Source organism: Ambystoma mexicanum, chromosome 1q (genome assembly GCF_040938575.1).
Source record: "Ambystoma mexicanum isolate Mex_15411 chromosome 1q, UKY_AmexF1_1, whole genome shotgun sequence".
Classification (NCBI taxonomy): domain Eukaryota; kingdom Metazoa; phylum Chordata; class Amphibia; order Caudata; family Ambystomatidae; genus Ambystoma; species Ambystoma mexicanum.
The window spans coordinates 219,125,114-219,145,510 of NC_090922.1; the positions used below are offsets into that span (position 1 = coordinate 219,125,114).

The window sequence follows — 20,397 nt, forward strand, 5'->3', positions numbered from 1 at the left end:
GTTACAGACACCCACTGCTGTTGTTCCCAGCCATGAGCATACAGCGTGGGCCTCTGTTATATCAATCTGTGCAGAAGGCTGGAGTTTCCTAAGGTTCGTGGAACACTCTTTCCCATTTCAGCATACACCCCAAGAGGGAATCCAGTTTGTTTGTACCTTTGTATCTTTTGCCCCTTTTGGCTCACAGCTACTGTTTCCTACTCTTCTTTCTTGTTGAACTTCCTGCTGTGTGTGCTTATCTGCTACCTTACCTCAGTACAGCCACCCAAACCCTACTTGGGTACCCTGTGCCACTCTTGACAGAGTGCCATTCCTGACAGCTACAGTACAAAAGAAAATATACTGTTTGCACCATTTTTATTTTTAAACACTACCTCAGCAGTTTACCGAAATCCCCACCAATATTCATTGAAAAAGGTTGGTTCACACAATGCATCTTTTTTGTCTTTGACTCGGGGATTGCTTGAGTTCCATATAGTTTGGGGGAAATTAGAGTATAATTTCAAGTCTAATTACCCATAAGCACTGATCCTGCCCTCACTGCGATCTTTATTCGTTTTCCTCCTATGTAGGTATGCCTAGTCCCCTCTGGAAGCTTATTTAAGTTTACCTCACACCAGGTCCCTCTTTCGAGTGTAATGCAGCCTTCTTTTCAGCAATTTGAATGAGATTTCATTTGCTATGTGCAGATAATTCCATACATTGATTCAATTCTTTATTTGGTAACTAGACACATGTTTCAGTATTTCTACAAATGTAAAGAGAACTGTGGTTGACCCGGTCTTTTAGGTCTTTGGCACAAACTACACCAGTCTTCTGGTAGGTAGAGATGAACTGTCTTTAGGGGTGCTCTGGCAGAATCTTTCATGCTCGAATCATTTGAAGAATAAACTAATAGAAAATGTGGGTTACACTCAATCATGGCACAATTTTTCAGACCACTGGGTCCCGCCTCAATCAGTTCTTATCCCAGGGAAAGATCCAATGGAATCCATTCATCCTCTCTTGGTAGACATGGTCAAAGTGTTCTGCCTGTTTCACAGTGAAATGATTCTTCCAGTCCCCTGAGATACCTAGAGAAAAAAAAGAGAAATTGGACACATCACACATTAATGGAAATGAGAGAGGAGGACATGATATGCACAGACACATCAGAATATCTAGTCATCAACGAGAGTGCTGGAACGCAAAGGCACCCCCCTGCAAAGGCACCTGCACATGGCTGCAACAGGGAAGAGGTGCAAAGAAAGGATGGGAAGGAAACAGACAAAGGTGCAGGCAGGAAAAACAAAAGGGTGACAAAGACCTGTGGGGAAAAGCTAAACCCTTTCCATACCAAAGGCAATATATTACAGGTAAAGGCTTTCAACAGAATCCACACATTAACTCCATCAGCAGATATTTCCAAGCCAGATTCTTAATACAGATTTGGTTTAAATCTACAATATGGCCACTTAAACCTGGAATTGTTCTTCAGCCCTTCTGGTCTGTTCTTCGTCACTGAGACCACCACCTTGTCATGGTGTCTCCTCCCACTAGATGTCCTTTTACTCCTTCTGCAGTACACTGTTCCCTTTCTTAATTTCCCATTCCCATTCCCCGTAATAGTCCATCCTTTTGTTAGGTATCTGGCCTTGAATAGTCCCATACTCTATTTGTTTATTTATACATTTATAAAGCGTGAAAAAACCCTCGGGCATCGAGGCGCTGTTACAACCCAGTTACAAACATAAAAGGTCAGTATGTACATATGGTAGGGTTAGTGGAACATCCACACTTTTAGTGCTTTTCTAAAGGCCCAGTATGATTGTTCAGCTCTTAAATCGGGTGGTAAAGTGTTCCATTGTCTAGCTGCCACTGTTGGGGAACTCGAGCGCCCCCATGCACTCGGTGGAACCTTGGTAGGGTGAGTCGGCGGGTGTACCCCCGTCTTAGAGGCCTGGAGGACTAGGCTTTTGTGCATTTCTGTGACAGGTAAGGAGGCGCAGAGTTGGAGAGGCATCTATGAGTTATGGATAACGTTTTGAACATGATTCTTTCACGGACTGGCAACCAGTGGGCATCTCGTCTGGCACTAGAGATATGATCCTGTGTTGAAATGTTTAGTGCAGCACGGATGGCATTGTTTTGGATCACCTGCAGCTTGCAGAGGTTGTGTGATGAGGTTTCTGCAAGTAACGCATTGCAATAATTGAGTTTCAACATAATGAGAGCTCTGGAAGGTATCAGGTCATAATGTACCCATACATAATGTCGCCGGGAAAAGCCATTGGCGACATTATGCATGGGACGGGTTGCAGGGAAAGGCCGGGAGGTGTTGATAAGCTTAGTGGTGTACGCTGTGGAGGAGGCAATAGCATTCACCTGGCGAGTCATGGACAGTGATGCATCAAGGTAGACCCCCAGGGTCTTCACCGTGGCAAACACTAGGATCTGGAGGCCGTCAATGTTGAAGGTGGAGTAAGAGGAGTTAAGTTTCCGGATTAATGCTGATGGCCCCACCATCAGACACTCTGTCTTCTCGTCATTTAGACAAGGTCCGTTGGTAGCCATCCAAGCTTGGATGGTAGAGTAGATGAAATTTAGTGCAATTGAGTCTGAGTGATTGCCAGAGAGGGGTAGGAGGATCTGGGTTTCATCAGAGTAATTGGTGTATGAGATGCTGATGGAGTCCAGGAGGTCGAAGGGGGGTTTCGTGAATCTATTGTCAAGAGTAGGGGAGACACAGGGGTTGTTTCGGAGAACACTTTGCATGTTCTGTCTGTGAGGAAGGATGCTACACACATAATGGCCTCATGTGAAAAGTGAGCAGCAGATACTAAGTGATGGCATAGTATTTGATGGTCGACCAGATCAAAAGTTGCCGAGAGGTCCAGGAGCAACAGGAAGGCTACATTTCCCTCATCTGTGAATGTACCAAGTTGATTTTGTAGAAGTGGGAAGGAGGGTGGGTAGAGGTGAGTTTTTGAGTCGAGGTTGTTTGTCAGAGATTTTCGTAAAGAGAGAATTTTGTTCTGCATGGCTTTTTGGATATTTGCAGACCATTGTTCGTCTTTGGCGGGAGTCGGTGGAGGGGCGGCTGATGCCTCAAGCTCACCGAGTGTAGTGAAGGGCTCATTTGCGTTTGATTTAGTTTTAGTTATTCTAAGGTTGTAGGAGGTCGATTTAGCAAAGATGATGGCTTGTTTATCTTGCTTGGAGATGGTTTGGAAATTTAGTTTGTTGAGGTCTCTGGGGGATTTTTTCCAGTCAGACCATGGGCAGCGGGAGATGGCGCTGATATCTACTTGGCAATTAAGGTTGACGATCCAGTCCAGTTTGAAATCTTTTATATTGGTGCGGGCACTAACACAGTGGATGAACCCTAATGCAGAAAGTTAATTGGCCATGGAGGCTGCATTCTGGTCTGAAGGGTTGTTTGGACCTAAGTTGAAGTCTCCTGCAATAATGGATTTTGAGGTGGGTTTTATGTTGTGCCCAAGGGAGAGTGTGAGGTCCTCTTGTAAGTACCCAAGGGGCCAGGTGGGCAATATACAATGTGTAGGGACAAAGATTCAGTCAGTGAGTAGGGCAGTTTGACAGATAGTAGGTTGAAGTTATACATTATGGCAGTGTCAAGTTGCCTAAATGCTAGGCACGCTTTGTGAATTAGTGCTACTCCTCCTCCTCTAGTCTGCTGTTTCTAAGTATAGTGTATGCAGGTGGCATGGCTAAGATAAGGGCTGGGCCAGAGGCAGCATGTAGCAAGTTTCGGTGCTAGCTGGGTAGTCAAGATTGAGATTCGTGATGAGGTTGCATATATCCAGGGCATGTGCAGGATAGATCTAGCATTAATTAGGGCCCCGCGTAACAGAGACCTACATGTTTTGGGAGGAATGATGGCTCGTTGGCTACCGTGGGTGGCATCAGTAGCTATGAGGGAGGGAGGGAATGGGAAGGGTGTGCGTGGGTGTTATAGCAGTGTTGCATAGAGTGTTGCTTGTTGTCTCTATGTGTGGGAGGCAAAGTGGTAGGGCACTTGACCGGCAGAGGGTAACCGAAGGGCTGCTTAGGCCTGTAGGGGGCAGATTGTTCACCTAATTTTAAGTTTCTCAGCTCTAATGTAGGTATAGTGGTGGTATAGGTGGACTTGCAACACAATGTTCTGTTACTCGGGATGATGGATTCTGGACATGTGCAGGTGATGTCTGAGCCTGCATTCATCATACTTGTTGATTGTGTGGGTTAATTGGCTAAGTTGTGTGTCTTGGCTCTGTAGGGGATCTTTGGGGGCAGAGTGGTGAGGCAGCGGTCTTTTCACAGACAAGGGGTTGGCTTGGCTGTGTGCAGAGTGTGCCATAAGAGGATGGGCTGGCATTGTGTTTGAGTGGGGCAGGGGTTTACTCAAGGTGAGTATATGCTGCAGATTTGTGTTGCGACGAGGAGAAGCTGGGCTGACACAAGGAGTGAGCTCCTATCACGAACAGTAGTGTGCTGGGCTTAGCGGGTCTCATGAGAGGGGAGACAACCCTTATGTCCGGAGTGATGGTCGTCTGATGTAGGCGCCTGGTGCTCGTGTAATATAATGGGTCACTGGGAATCATGCAGAGGGGCAGGGGGCCGGTGTAACTACAATATGAGAAAAGCGCTTATGGGGTTGGGTGCTTTCAAGGTAACCACGGCCTGGGCAGTGAATGAGAATACTTCCTAGCAGTTCATACTAACTGGTGTCCATAGTTACACAGATCCTGACAATGCTCAAAGACTTTACACTGTAAACTAGACAACAAAAAGCCCTTTCATGCACAGGCCTTTTGGAAAGACTGCTCTAATGCATTCCTTACGGTAATAGTCAAGAGTGTACATTCTTCATAAACCCAATTCCCTGAAAAAAAGCCATCAAACATGTACATAATTGTCATACAAGAAATTGCTAGTCTATGGACTCTCTAGGAAACCAACACTGGGCTGCAGGCATTACTATTAGTGCATATTGTAGATCATGTGTTTTACAACCCTTCTATTTATACCCCCATACAGGTATTTAGGCCATGTAAGCAGACCCTACTAGTGCAAAGACCCTACTGTCAAACTACAATGGTCTATTGCCAGATTAAATGGCCACGGTACTCTGTAGGCCCCATAGTCTGATCACACATGTCTGGTTTGCTTGTGGTCCGGTGCAGAAGGGATGTGACCTCACAGTTTGGGCTGGAATGCGCCTTCCTTGGTGGGGCCAAGCCTGATTTGCATAAGGAATCACCCCTTCCTTCTGTATTGGCATGGGAGGCAGAGGAAATGATGGACTTGAGGGTTGCCAGAGCAATGCCAGCAGTTATGATTCATGCAAATCTTTTCAGCCATCAACCTTCAGTTGTGCAATGTCACCCAGAGAGGGATCAGCATGTCGAGATGTTGGTCCCAAACTTGCTTTGCCTAGAGATCCAAGCTACACTGCACTGATAAAGCCCAATGAGGCTGAAACATGTATGGGGTTGCTTGTGGTATGGTGCAGTACTATGCGACCTAGCAGTTGGGCTGGGTTGGGACCAAGCCTGATTTGCATCTTTTCTTAATCTTTTGTGATATTATGGCAGGTTGAAAAAGGATGGTCTTGAGGGTTGCACAGAGCAATGCCAGTTTTTATGATGAATTCAAAGCCTTCCAGCCATCAAACTTCACTTTTTTACACTAGTTTGGAGGCAGACCATGTCTGATTGTACTAGTATACAGGTGTCAGTGCTACATGGCATTATCATGGGAGTAGTTCCAGTCTTTCACCTTCTCCATCGGGCCACAGTAGTTCTTATATCCTACACATTGTTGTATTTATGATTGACGTGAGGAGGCCGGGAAACTTAGAAAGAAAACCACAGCATTTATAAATACATTTTATTTATGTTTGTGGTGGCTTTAGCTTTGAGTCTCCTGGGCTCCCCGGGTCATGGACCCAAAGTCAACATGGACATTTTTCCAGGGCTTCGTTCCTCAGGGCATCATCTCAATCAGGGGCTCCCTCTGTGCTGGGGCAGCCGCCTAGCACCACATACAGGCCAACACAAATTCCATCACCTGTCTTTCCAGGTCCAGCAAGCAAACTTTCTGTCGTAGCCGTGCCTTAGTCTTTGCAATTCCTTGATGGCCCTGGTGCGCCAGCTCCATGACTTGAGGAACCTTGCACATTGGTATCACTATGCGGTCACCCCGGAGCAGTAGTCCTGACTCAACAAATGTCCGTTCATCTTGGACACTCCACAGTTGTTCTAGCGCTCACCGCGCCTCCTGGGTCCTTTGTGCCAGCGTGTCCCCCACCAACCTCCACGACTCTTGCTGAAGAGCCGCCTTTAGTTTCATGAAGCACTCGTCCTCGGCCACTGCCTTTTCCAGCTCTTAGAGAGGCACTGAGTTTGGGGTTGCCGCCTCCACAACCAGCCTCACGTGTTCATCAGCCTCCTCCCCACTGATGTTTCTACATCCTTCCACCTCCCCTCTGGGGTGCCTAGACACATAATCTGCAGCGCTGTTACTGCCTGGCTGATACACCAACGAGACCCTATATTCCAGGAGCACCAGCATCCACCTCTCAATCCGGGCTGGAGGCTTGGAAGACGAGCCAGCCATGATTGGCAGCAGGGGCTTATGGTTAGTTACCACCATTACCAGCACATATAGGCAAAAAATGCCAACACCCCCACAAGACTGCCAGGGCCTTCCTCTCGTTTTGCAAGTAGTGCTGCTCTGTCTCCGACAGTGCCTTGCTCGCATAGGCGATTGGCCTGATCTCTCCATTAGTGTCCATATGGGTGAGAACTGCACCCATACCAAAAGGGCTGGTGTCCACCAAGATCTCTAATGTCAGGGACGGATCAAAAAACACCATGGTATCCTCCGCCGTCAGCGCTCCCTTCACATCTTCGAACACGGCCTGCTCGAGGGGACCCCACTGGCACAGTGCCTCTTTCTTGGTGAGACTTCTCAGGGGCTCAGTGTTACGCTCACCTGGTATCCACTGGGACGCCACCCAGCCCTGGTTGGATGATTTGCACTCTCGAACCCTCTCCCGGTCCCTTGGTAAGGCCTCTGGTTAAAGATGGGTCTGCAATATAGGAAAGCTGGATTCAATACCAGATTGTCTTTGTTTTCCCACCTCCCTTGGCCTCAACTCCTTCCTCCCCCTTGGGCCTTCTCCTCACCTTAATATTGTAAAAGGTGGATTCTCTGTCCTGCTCCTCGTGGCAGGGGCGCGTAGATGTAGGGGGCTAGCAGCGACCAAGTTACTTCACTGGTGCAAGCCCCCCTGTGGGAATCCAGGCCTGCAGTGACTCTGTAGGCTTGTTGCTTTACAGTCTTTATATGCAGTTCTTATGTTCCTCTTAGTTCGAATAATAATGTCTTGCTTCTTTCCTTTTAAGTATGGAAAGGTATTTTGGTGTTGTCATGCAGTTTGAAGATGAGCATGGGCCGGTAGGCGAAAGCGCGGTGTGCACGATGCTGTCCGTTGAGTAACGCACGATGCGCAGGGCTGTTTCGCCTTTTATATTGCTAACCTTTGTCTTTTCTCTCCTTGCAGGTCACGATGTTCCTCGCCAAGCGCTGTAATTTTCCAGCGATGATACTGACCGGGAGATGACTACCCAGGTAAGAATTGTGTGGTTTTCTTCGATCGGAAGGAAACGTGAGTAAACGCTTACTAATGCTGTCTTTCTTTCTCCCCTTTCCAGGTTATGGTATTCCAGGATGCATGCGGTGCTGGATGATGGAGTTCGTACCTTCAGGTGAGTGGAACTGAAGTCGCCGATGGATTGAAGACAGGATACTGTTCCAGGTAAGTTTCGTAGTGTTCTTTCTCTCTCTGCAAGTCCTTGGTTTCAGGTAAGCTGACATCAAAGAACTGGACACGGTGAGCGTTACGCTGCCCACAGCAGAATAACGCAAAGCATGTTCTGCTGTTTGGGTGCGGTTTAAATAGTCTCAGGTAAAGTAGTCCAGGTAAAATAGTCCCAGGCCTGCCACACCCAAAGTAGTCCAGGTAAAGTAGTCCCAGGCCTGCCACACCCAAAAGACTAGACCGCATAGCTCAGTTCCTTGTAACTGAGCTATGTGTGTGCCTCCATGTTGGCTGAACCCCCCCAAGTTAAATAGTCCCAAGTAAATAGTCCCATTCTAATGTTGGTTTTCATGATGGTTATGAGCCTGGCGCCAAAGGCGCCAGAACTGACCCCAAGAGAGTCTTGGGTGAGGTTTTAAGGCCTTTGGCCTGGCCCTAACTGGAAGGCTGACTTGCCAGTGAGGGCCAGGGGTAAGGGTCATGACAGCACTCCCCTCCAAAGCCCCTCTCACGGTGACACTTCTGCCTGGTCCTGGTTTGGCTGGGTAATTCTGATGGAACCTTTTAATTAAGCGAGGTGCATGGATGTATTCACTAGGTTTGCATGATCTGTCTTGAGGGCCGTATCCCTTCCAATCAACTAAGTAGTATAGTTTGGATCTGGTGTATTTTGAGTCTAGGATATCATTTACTTCAAACTCTGGTTCTCCGTCAACTAATACTGGTTTTGGTGGTGTTGTAACCAGAGTATCAGGTTGTACCGGTTTCAGGAGTGATACGTGAAACAAAGGATGAATCTGCATAGTGGGTGGTAGGGCTAATTTAACTACCACTGGATGTATTATGGATTCAATAGAATAAGGTCCCAGATATCGGTGACGAAAGGTCTGAGTCCCTTTTATGGGCACATATTTTGATGCTAACCAGACCTTGTCTCCAATTTGATAGTCAGGGGCTATCAATGTTGGTCAGCAAATTTCTTTTGTCTGTTCTTGGCTTGGAGTAAATGTTCTGCTGCTTCTTTGAAGGCACGGGAAATAGTCGTATGTAGGGTTTTAACCGCTGGCATTTCCAAAGGGGTTGGGAGATCCAATTCTGAAGTACGTGGATGTCTACCATATATAGGGCCTCATCACGAGTTGGGCTGTCTTCCCGGCTGTAATACCGCCGACTGTAATAGCCCTAGCACCGACCGGTCTGGTGGTATTACCACCGGATCACGGGTTGGGCGTTAACGGTAAATCCCCATTCCTGATTGGATCCATTGGATCCAATGGGGAATTTTCGGTGCTAATACTGCGGGCTAATACAGCCGGCTGTAACACAGCTGAAAACAGGGATTTTCACCTGCAGAAAAAAGCTGGAGGTAAAACAGCCGATTTAGCTCCCAACTCGTGATAGGGCCAGCCCTTAAGTGCGGCGGTAATATCGTTACCACCGCATTTAAGGGCACAGCCCAACTCGTGATGAGGCCCATAGTGTAGAAAGGGGTTTGTCCAGTGCTGGTGTGTAATGAATTATTATAGGCATATTCAGCTATCCATAACAAGTCCTTCCAATTTCTTTCCACTTGATGTAACATGCAACGTAATTATTGCTCAAGGGTTTGGTTTGTTCTTTCTGTTTGGCCATCTGTTTGAGGATGGGGACTTGTGGATAGTCGAAGGTCAATTTGGGCCATTGAACAGCATTTCCTCCAGAAGTTGGAAACGAACTGACTACCTCGATCTGATATCAAGACTGATGGAAAGCCATGTAGCCGTATGATTTCCTCCAGGAATACTTTTGCTAAACTGGATGCATTTGGAAGACCCTTAAAAGGAATAAAGTGTGCCATTTTAGAGAACAAGTCTACAATTACTAAGATGGTGTTGAATCCTTGACTGGGAGGTACATCTGTAATGAAATCAAGGGACAGTGTGTGCCATGGTGCGGGAGAAATTTCCAATGGTTGAAGAAGACCAGCTGGTTTCTGCATTTGGGACTTGTTTTGTGCACACACACCGCAAGATTGGATAAATTGGTTGATGTCTTTACGCCATGTGGGCCACCAATAGTTTTGTTTTACTTTAGCTAGAGGTTTGGCAATTCCAGGATGACCTTCAATCAGGGAGTCGTGATAACCCAAAATAACCTGCTCTTGTAAATCTTTACTTGGCAGGTATAGACGGTTCCTAAAATATGGTAACTGGTCTTTAATGGTGTAATGTTCTCCTTGAGTACACCACATTTGTGAGAGAGTGGGATCCATTAAGGGCTGGATCTTGTTTTGGATTTCACCCTGTGTCAATGTAGTCATAAAACCGAGGAGTTTGTCTTCTGGAATGATGGCTACTGGATCTGGAGTTATGTATACCTTTTCATCAACACCCATGCTCGACAAGGCGTCTGCGTTTCCGTTTCATATTCAGCGAAGAAAAGAGCCCACCGCAGTTGACAAGATGATTGAGCCTTTGCTGTTTTTAGGTATTTCAGGTTTCGATGATCAGTTATGACCGTGACAGTATGTCTAGCACCAAGGAGATAGTGTCGCCATGCCTTGAAAGCTGATTTTATAGCCAAGAGTTCTTTGTCCATGATAGCATAGTTGAGTTCGAGAGGTGAGAATTTTTGTGGCCTTCTGGTCAACTGGCCAGTTCCTGGGTCCCTTTGCGAGAGAACAGCTCCCACAGCCATGCAAGAGGCATCTGTTTCAACTATATAAGGGAGGTCTGGGCGAGGATGCCGTAGAACTGGAGCAGAAGTGAATTTTTTCTTAAGTTCTTGAAAGGCCTTCTCTGCTTCTTCGGTCCAATGGAACTTTTTATTGTTTTTTCTCAATAGTGATGTCATTGGATGCACTATTTGGGAAAAATCTGGGATGAATCGGCAGTAAAAGTTTGCAAAGACCAACATACTCTGGATTCCTTTAAATGAAGTTGGTGACGGCCAATTAAGAATGGCATCTACCTTGTGCCTATCCATTCTGATACCTTTTGGTATGAGGATAAAACCGAGGCACTCCACTTCGGTGACATGAAAAGAGCATTTTTCGAGTTTAACATACAGTTTATGTTGGCAGAGTTTAGTAAGGACGGAGAGGACATGCCTGACATGGTCTTCTTTTATAGCAGAATACACTAAGATGGCATCAATGAAAACCAGGGCGCAAACATTGATGAAATCCCGCAAAACATAATTCATAAAGTACTGGAATGCAGCGGGATCGTTGCAAAGTCCAAAAGGCATTACCTGGTATTCATACAAGCAGTATTTGGTACAAAAGGCGGTTTTCCATTCGTCTCCTTTCTTCACTCGAACAAGATGGTACGCCCCTCCTAAGGTCCAGTTTGATGTAGATTTGGGCGTCTTTGACTTGATCCAATAATTCGGGAATAAGGGGCAGTGGATAACGTTTTTTTACTGTGATCTGGTTTAATGCGCGATAGTCGATGCAAGTCCTCAAATCTCCTACCTTCTTAGGTACGAAGAATAAGGGACTGGCTGCCGGTGATTTAGACGGGTGGATAAATCCATTTGCCAGGTACTGATCAAGATAAGATTTCAAATGGAGGTTTTCTGGTTCAGTAAGTGCATAGATTCGGCCACAAGGAATTTGCGACCAGGTATGAGGTCGATCTGACATTCGTAAGGCCTGTGCGGTGGTAGAGTATTGGCTTGTTCTTTCTGGAACACGTCTTGAAAATATTGGTATTCATTTGGTAGAGTACTAGTCACACCTAGTACAATCGCTGCCATACTGGAAGTAGCAGATGTACATAAGTCTGTTTTCCCCTTTTCTTGGTAATAACAGGTGCGAGCACAATCATTGGAAAAGGCCAACTTCTTGGCACGCCAATCTATTAGAGGGTTGTGAGCTACCAACCATGGCACCCCTAAGATTCGTCGAAACTGAGGAGCTTTGATGAGATCGAATGCAATAGATTCTCGGTGTCCATCCTGGTACAGTAGGGTTAGTGCTGCTGTACATTGGGTTACTGGTCCGGAAGCTATTTCTGTCCCATCAACAGTAGTAACTTTTTCAGTAGTCAACTTAGAGCATAAGGGAAGCCCCATCTCTGCTGCCAGATCTTGGTCTACATAATTCCCAACTGCTCTGCTGTCTATGTATGCTTCGACAGCATGCATCCGAGACGGTTGTTGGTGATAGATCAAAATTACTGGTAATGCAAAGTGTGAGGTCTGTGGATTATCCTTCACGCTCGACAAGCGGACATCTACGCTTGCGCCAAAGGGTCTTGGTTGAGGTTTTAAGGCCTTTGACCTGGCCCTAACTGGAAGGCTGACTTGCCAGTGAGGGCCAGGGGTAAGTTTCATGACACTCAGACCTGGAGGCTGGGTTCCAGATGAACCGGCCACAGTAGGTGACCATTCGCCGGAATCTTCGGACTTCAGACACATTCTTTGGGGGCCTCGCCTCCACAATGTCTCTGACCTTTTCGGGGGTCAGGTGACACACCTCCCTCCATGAATATGAACCTGAAAAACTGTTTTTCTTCAGGAATTCGCATTTTTCGTTATACAAGGTGAGTACGAGTGCCTGCAGCCTTTCCAGAGTTCTCACTAGCCTCTGCATGTGTTCCGCCTCCGTCTTTGCAAGCACTAGGATGTCGTCACTAATGTTGAGGGCGCCACAAATGATGTTTTGGAACACCTCCCCCAGGGAAGAGACCTCGAAGCTTAGGCGCTTGTATCTGTAGAGGCCTCGTTGCGGGGTAAAGGTGGTTATGTACCTTGAGTCTGGATGCAATACCACTTGATGGTATCCCGCCTGTAGGTCAAGCTTTGAAAAGAATTGCCCCTCTTGCAATTCCGCAATGATGTAATCGATCGTGGGTGTAATGTGGCTTTCACGCTTGATGGCCTTGTTCGGGAGCTTCATGTCCAAGTAAATTCTCACCAAATCAGGTTGCTTTGGCCTCCTTGCGATGACTATTGGAGATACCCACAGAGTTGATCCATCCACCTTCTCAATCATGTCCAGCGCCACCAAGTTGTCAAGTTTTTTGTTGACCAGGTCCCACATATGGAATGGGACTCTGCGGTTGCATCAACTCGTCAATGTGCAGCCTCACTGGTTCACCGGCCATGCAGCCTATCCCCTCAAAGAGCTGGCTTTACTTCACGAGCAGCCCCTGTACGTCTTCCAAATACACTGAATAGGCGAAGCTCACAATGCCCAATGCTTCTGCTGCCACACAGCTCAGGAGAGTGTTGCTGCTGACGCTCGTTACATAGAATCGGGCCGTGATGGACGACCCACCATGCCCAACATTTGCCACAAATGCCCCAGCCAATGGGATAGGCTGCTCACCGCCAAAAGTGAATATGCACGGCGCCACCATGGTGTTAGACGCTCCTTCCGCATCGAACACTCGTCCGCTCACGTGACTCAGAGCGGTGTTTCCCACGTGATGATGGAGGGCGTCACGTGACCCGGAAGCGCCCAGTACATAACGCTTGATGCACGGAGCACTCACTGCTTCTCAGCTGTCTTTCGACTCTGTTTGTCGCTACGTCTGGACTTTTGCTCTTCTGGTTTACCTTGACTTTGGATCACTCACCTGGACTCCCTCGGATTATCCTTTGTACCTTTGCTTGGAACTGTTGACTCATCGCTGAACCTCGGCCCGTCCCTCACTTGCCCTCGGATCATCCCTTTGAACTACTGCACTGCACTACGCCATTGCCCTTTGAGGGCTCACGCTACGCCTCCAAGCCCTTGGTTCAGGTGGGCTGTCCTATACCCACGTGTGACTCCGGTCCCCGTTGTTCTGGGGACTACCTCTCATCTGAGTCGCGAACCTCCTTCACTAGGTCTCCTGGGTTTTCCAACCACCGGATAGGTAAGATCATTCAGACCCTGTGATTCTTGTATTCTATTGTATTTGCCAGGTACTTAACCCTGTTCTTTCTGCAGCAGCATCAGTGTTCCTGAGGTTCCGTGGATCCGGGAAGCAACATCTCCCACCTGTGGCTCCAAAGGTCGCACAGCGGGGTTCTTTTAGGTTCCCCTGTGAGTCACTTGGGGACGGAGGTATCAACGGTCTACACGACACTAAAGTCAGAACACATGGCATCATAGTGCATCCTGGCCATTACATTGACAGACGCCCCTCTGTCGACCAACACCGGTACCGCCAACTTGTTGCCTTTCACGAGGCACTGTGGCTGCCTTCTGTTGGTGGCACGTAGTGCACTGACACTAGAGATAAAGAAGATATTCTCCTCATCCTCTTCATCTTCATCTTCGTGAGGCACACCATCCTCCCCTTGGTCTACTTGGGAGGCATTGGGTAGGCACTGTGGCCTGAAGAATCCTGCCCGTACCGGCCCCCTCGGAACCACAACCGGCAACTGAGCCCTGCACATACAGGCATAATGGTTGAGTGCCCCACAACGTCCACAGGCTTTCCCCTGTGCCAGGCACTCTGCGGGGTGCGGAAGATCATACCAACACTTAATGCAGGATTTCGAGGGCTCTAGCACCTCTGTCACGCTGGCCACCACTTGGACGTTGGGCTCCTCTTCCGCCTTGACTGTAGCCCATAGCACACACCTCCTCCATCTTCCCTGGATGCAATGCTGCATCCATTTTTGAGGCGTGCACCTCCAACACCTCTTGGCATCGGCCGAGCTTGAGCTCCAATATGTGGGATAGCTTGAGTCCCGGTTCCGCAGCACTTGTCTGCACAGTTTTCCAGATGCCCAGTCTTGTACGAGTTGGTAATAGCACACCAGTTCCACATATACGCGCTATCCCATGAGTATACTGATAGAAACAGTTCAGACTTCAATAATTAAAATATTTATCATGTGAGCAGTTGAGAGAATACTCCTATATAGTTTGTACTGGGATTGCCTGTGATTATTATATGAACAGTTCAAGAATGACTCTGATCCAGTTGATTCTAAAATTGGCGACGCAGTTGATACTGAAATTGCCGACACGTGTTTCGACCTGATAGGTCTTTCTCAAGGCACAGTATCAAATCATATTACACAATTAACCAAATAATACTGTTCCACATATCATTACAATGAACCAGTGCATATTATGCACAATCATAACAAAATATTGAGAAAGCAACAAGAGGTGAAGGGGAAAAAGGGAGACAAAAGAAGGATAGAATTAGGTGTTTCACATTTGTTAAATCCACATATCATGTTCCATCACATTGTAAATAACAATAAATTATACCACCAAATAAATCATCTTGTATCTTATATAATGCAACACCCATTCACAATAATCATGTTATGCTTGTCGTTGAATTACACATTATTCAAGACCAAATGAGGTCCCCCTCACTCCAAGTCCTGGCATATAGCCACTGCATATCGTAAGGCCAATGATAATAGCATCATCACATATAATGTGGACAGTTGAGTACCATCCATCAGCATTCCTCTAACACATCAAAATTGGAGTCTACCATCTTGACGGGGCCAGGAAATTGCATACAACCATGTTACCACATTGCAAATTATGTATTCCCAGACAGTTAGGTAGCCCATCGGTGCTATTAGTCAACCAACAAGCTTGTTGAAGATGCCCATCATATTAGTCTATGCAATGATATTAAAACGGAACATGTGTGTGCTCCCGAGGCCATGTTCTACCATGCATGATTAGTAAAATCTTGAATAAAAATTGGGTGGACTTGCTGTTACCTGATTCAAGTCACTGTGTTACACATAGCTCGCCTATGATAGGCATCGACTTGAGATTTCATAAGGTTGCAGTAAGTGATTCAAATCTCTTTCCTGATCAATGACGCATTGACTCGAGATTTCATAAGGTTGCAGTATGTGATTCAATCTTGAAAATAGTAAAAAGACATGGTTTACCATTTAGTTTGTTGCCCAGTCTTAGGCTGTATAAAATGTCATATTGACATTATCTTAAATGGCTGCATCATATTACCTCTTTCCTGATCAATGACGCTGGAGCCGTTACCCTGCCTAATGCCGGCTCCATACAGCGTGTTCGCCTCTAGGGAAATTCGTGCAGATAACAAGATCTCCTATTCTCCTAATGAACAGTGCCATCTAATTAATCCAATAAAAACACGCAAAGCGTGCGTTAGATTTCTGGCCATAAATAGTGGTCCATAATAATTATTTAAAGTTGCCTTTCAGTTGGTCATTCTTACGTATAGTCATTACGGGTACAGCATACTCGCATTTAATGCGTCTTAGTTCCTTGGGTAACGGTGATAACCACTCCCTACTTCCTGAATAATGTAGACTCTAGGATTGGTCAAGTGGCACGCCACGTGTCACGTGATTCTACGTCCAGAGATGCTGGTCTTCAGACCGCAAAAGGCGCAATCGTATTTAAAGTGCACACTACCTGGTTTACTGATTCTAATCCATTGCAAAATATAATAATGTTAGATTGTGTTATTTTATTGTACCAATCTAATCTTTACTGAAATTACATGTTGGACTTCCATACAGGACTGATTATAATCATTTAGTTGGTGATCCTTTTGTTGTTTACTTTTTTAAATTTGTGTTAGGTGACACGCGCGGCTCCAAATTACCGGCGTCTGTTCCCTAATTATTATTATTCAACTGAGAATCCCATACCGAATTCCTCATTCACAATTGGTAATAATTAGCACAATCGGCTCAAGATTACCGGAGCCATGCTCACAAAAATATATTTATGCAGCATATCAACCAATTACTGGAATGTTACCTCCTGCTAATAGGTCAGTAAACAATTTCCACAGAATGGTTGTTCAATGCCTGTTGCTCCCTTCATTCCGGCATCTCTCACAGCACATGTACACCATTAATGTGCGCATAATTCAAAGCAAAAAAGATTTTGTAAAGCAGATGCCTGATTGCACCATTTTCATGTTTCGAACCCGGTTTAAACATGAAGAAGGACCTCCGGGTCCTATTACAACTTTTTACAAAAATATGTTCAGTTCATGTTCCTTATTAAGTCCAAGTTTGGTACATCCCAATGTACAGATCATCTGTGCTTCCAGTTGGTGAAGATACAGTTGATGATCACCTCCTCTTTTGTGGGTTTGTGCCTGTTGCAGGCCCACAATCCAAATGTTCTTCTTGTTATCAAATTGGTGATTCGTTTCTATGAGTTGGTTCCTGATCATAATTTGGTGGTTCTCCCAGGCACACGACAGGGACATCCGGCGCAGCCGTCCATAGAAAGTGTCCAGAGACTCATCGTCCTTCTGTCTGGCACTGCACATCACGAAGTGTTCATAGTCCGCATTGGCCAGCAGCATGAAATGCTTGCGCAGTGCGTTCTTGGCCGCTGTGTACGATGCATCCGCAGGTGTCAGGGACTGAAAGACTTCATGCACCGCTTGTCCTGCAGAGTAGAGAAGTGTGGCCACTGTCCTCATCAGTGGCCCGCAAGTACATGTTGTGCCGATCCATCCAAAGGCTCCACCTTGGTCAAAGGCTTAACGGGGCCCCAGAAATATCAAACTCGGGCATTGGTGTGAGCGCCCCCTGCTGCCTCGGTGCACAGGCACCCACTGGGCCTGCTGGTCCTGCTGCTGGTGCTTGGGTTCCTGCACCGCCATCCTGGTAATTCAAGGTGGTGAGCGCACAAGCACCACACAAGAGCACTCGGGCCGCAACTCACAGATGGCCCCTTCCAGGCACACTGCGCAAAAATATTGAGCCTGATGATTTTGGCCAAACCACTCCCCTTCTGGCTAGTTCTGATGATTGCCCTTCCACTAAACCACACAGTCACGAAATGCTTCTCTTGGCACCCAGTCCAGAATGTCCAAAAATGTGGCATGTATGCACTTTCCACTACTGCACCCTCGAGCTTGCAATCTTAGTAGCCCCCTCCACCAATATCCAAGCAGCCAGGAACAATGGGATAGTTCCCCTAGTCCAGAGACTAGCGATCCCAAAAATTGAGTGGGATGGAGCCCAGGGGACAAAGAATAACAACACTTTAGACCTCCCCTTTCTCCTCACCTCACACTCGACGTGGAAGTGTTGAAAACACTCCAAAAGTGATGAATCTGCAGCACAATGCTGCCCCTTGTGCAAGGGGATCCAAAGAAATTGCATGTGGGAGGTGCACAAGCACTCCTACCAGGAGCCGCAAACCCCCACCACCATGTGGACAAAATAGCGGCCAACCACATGGATTTTGCCATCTCTGCGGCATGAAAATGTGAAGAAACACAAAAAAAAAATGACCCCACGTTTTCACCGCCTATGCCCAGCTGGTCCCCTGTGATCCCTCAGCTTCATTGCCACCTTTGCGTGTGGCCAGAATGCTCCTCTGGCCCCTGTGAGCCCCTCCCAGCCACAGTGCATACACAGAGACGTGCTTCGGGTGCGGGCTCCACGGTCGCTCTGCGGCAGCCGTGGCAACACCCCGTTTATTACAAGCGCATGCGTCGGAGTTGCATCACTCCGCCGCATGTGTGCTCTTAAAGGGGCAGGAACCACACTGATGTCCCAGAGACCCGGCGAACCACTCATTGCAGGGGTTGTTTGGTGGGTTTGGTGGAGTTTGGTGGGTTTATGGAAAGTGTCATTGCATGTGGTTGCCATGGAGAGGAGATGGGTTATAACTGGAGACGGATGTCTTTGTGGCATGCAATGTCCCAACCTCCACTATCATTGTTATGATGTTTGGAGAGGCACTGAGGATGGGTGCACCATGCATTAGACCTTTAGTAGCATTAGCTGCAAGCTGAATCGCAAACCATGCTCGCTACTTCTCACCGGCAATTTTCTGCTGTCCGTTTGAGCCGTAAGAAGAGGGTGCAGTGTTAATTAATAGCTGAAATGCTTAACTATCTGGGTCAAGTCTCATGCGCCCCCCTGGTTATTGCTACTCTACATAGGAAGAACCACTTGTTATTGACAATGAATCACATTTTTTTGCTTAACAATGCTCAATATCATGTGTTGTGCCAACAAGTGTTTCGCCCACTAGGGGCTTTTTCCAAGGCTCTATTACTGCGAAAACATATAACATCAACCATAATAAACATGTTATATTATTACAATCGATTTAGTGCAGAGGGGGGAAAGGGGAATAAGGAACAAAAGGAGGAGCGTTTTTAATATTGTTCGTCAATATTAACTATACAATAAATTCCATTTGCATTTGTTTCAGTAAGCATCTTTCGTTATATAGGCAGCAGTGTCTACAATTTCTCTTGGTACAATTTGTTTGAACTGGTTTCTCAATCAATAAGGATTCATTAATGAATAGCTGTACCTAATACATATTGGGAAGGAAAGGAGGAAGTGTGCAGGCTACCAGCAAATATTGATGAAATATCCATGTAACGTTTGACAATGTGCTTGTAATGTGCACAAGAGACATTGTGTACTCCTCAACTGCATTGAGTAGCTCTAGGGTTAGTTGGCTCTGAGGGTGAATAACCATAACATAACATTTATTCCCCAATACGCCTCTCCCACCAAGGAGCCACGCAAATGTACCCCATTGAAGGGGACGGCTCATTGTTGCAGCTCTCCTTATGGGTCAATGCATTCACCTATGCACGACCAGCCCTGCGTCCTGGCACTTGTGTCAGATACCTTGGTGCCTCCAGATCTTTATCCCTGGTTCAGGTTTGGATGTTTTACAAGCTCTGTCTGAGTAAGGCCTGCATGCTACAAGGGTCATCTGATCACATCTTTAGGGTATCAGACAACCACACGCTTATTATCTGGGTGCTCTCTGCAAGGTATTTGAACATACTGTTTATCAATAATGTCACATTGACGTTTCTACAGTTACGGGGGGCGGGACGGGATATGACAGGTGGTGGGGGGAGGAAAGGGGCAGTGTTAAGGGAACTTGAACAAAGACGGATGCATATGGGAAACCTCCGTGTGCGTGTCTTTATTTACAAGTGCGCAGCGCTCCGCGCCCCCCAGGCGAGAGCACCGCGACACTGGCGACGAGGCGGGTGGCGTCTGGTGCGGCGCAATCATCACGGAGAGTGAGCGGGGGAAGATGCTAGGCAGCATCACAACCCTGCGCTCACAGGAAGGAAGGGAAGTCACTGCTACGAGAGCTGGTGCGCTCGTAGAACATAACGTGGAGGCCTGCTCTGAAGAGGTTGCTCCACGTTGCTGCCACAGACTGCTCATTGAGCTCTTTCTGGGAGAGACCACAAACACAGAAGCAGTGGGGGAGGACCTAGCCTGCCTGCAAATACTCTGGAGAAGGGGATCAGCCTGCTATAAGGTAGGACAGGTAACAGGGCCGCAGAAGGAGGGCCAGGAGTAAAGCCTCACCCCAGGAACTGTGGTGTACTGATGGTGCTCGTGCCCATGAGGTGGCCATCGTGAGGACAAGGTCACATCCCCTCAAAGAGGGACAAGAGCTACAAGGCGTGGTGGTCGTGCCCAAGAGGCGGCCACACAGAAATTGAGAAGAGGCCAGAATTTCCGGGCAGGACAATGCCCATGGGGCACAAGTTCAGGGCCCCCAGGTGGCGGATCAAGTCCCCTACACACTACCAGACAGAAAGGGGAGACCATGGATGCCTACGTCATGCGGCTATGCACAAAAATGAAACACTGTGACTTTGCGAACTACTCTTATGGAAGCA

The 20,397-nt window shown here is 47.1% G+C and overlaps 1 protein-coding gene across 1 annotated transcript in view; it reads right to left on the reverse strand.

The window, feature by feature from the left end:
• Window positions 1-693: 693 nt before the first annotated feature.
• The window catches only part of LOC138526786 (sulfotransferase 2A1-like), a 248,725-nt gene continuing 229,021 nt past the window's right edge, over window positions 694-20,397 (reverse strand). The window contains exon 7 of the mRNA XM_069637478.1: window positions 694-1,073. Coding sequence (XP_069493579.1) covers window positions 958-1,073 — 116 coding nt within the window. The 3' untranslated portion in view covers window positions 694-957. The remainder of the gene's footprint in view (window positions 1,074-20,397) is intronic.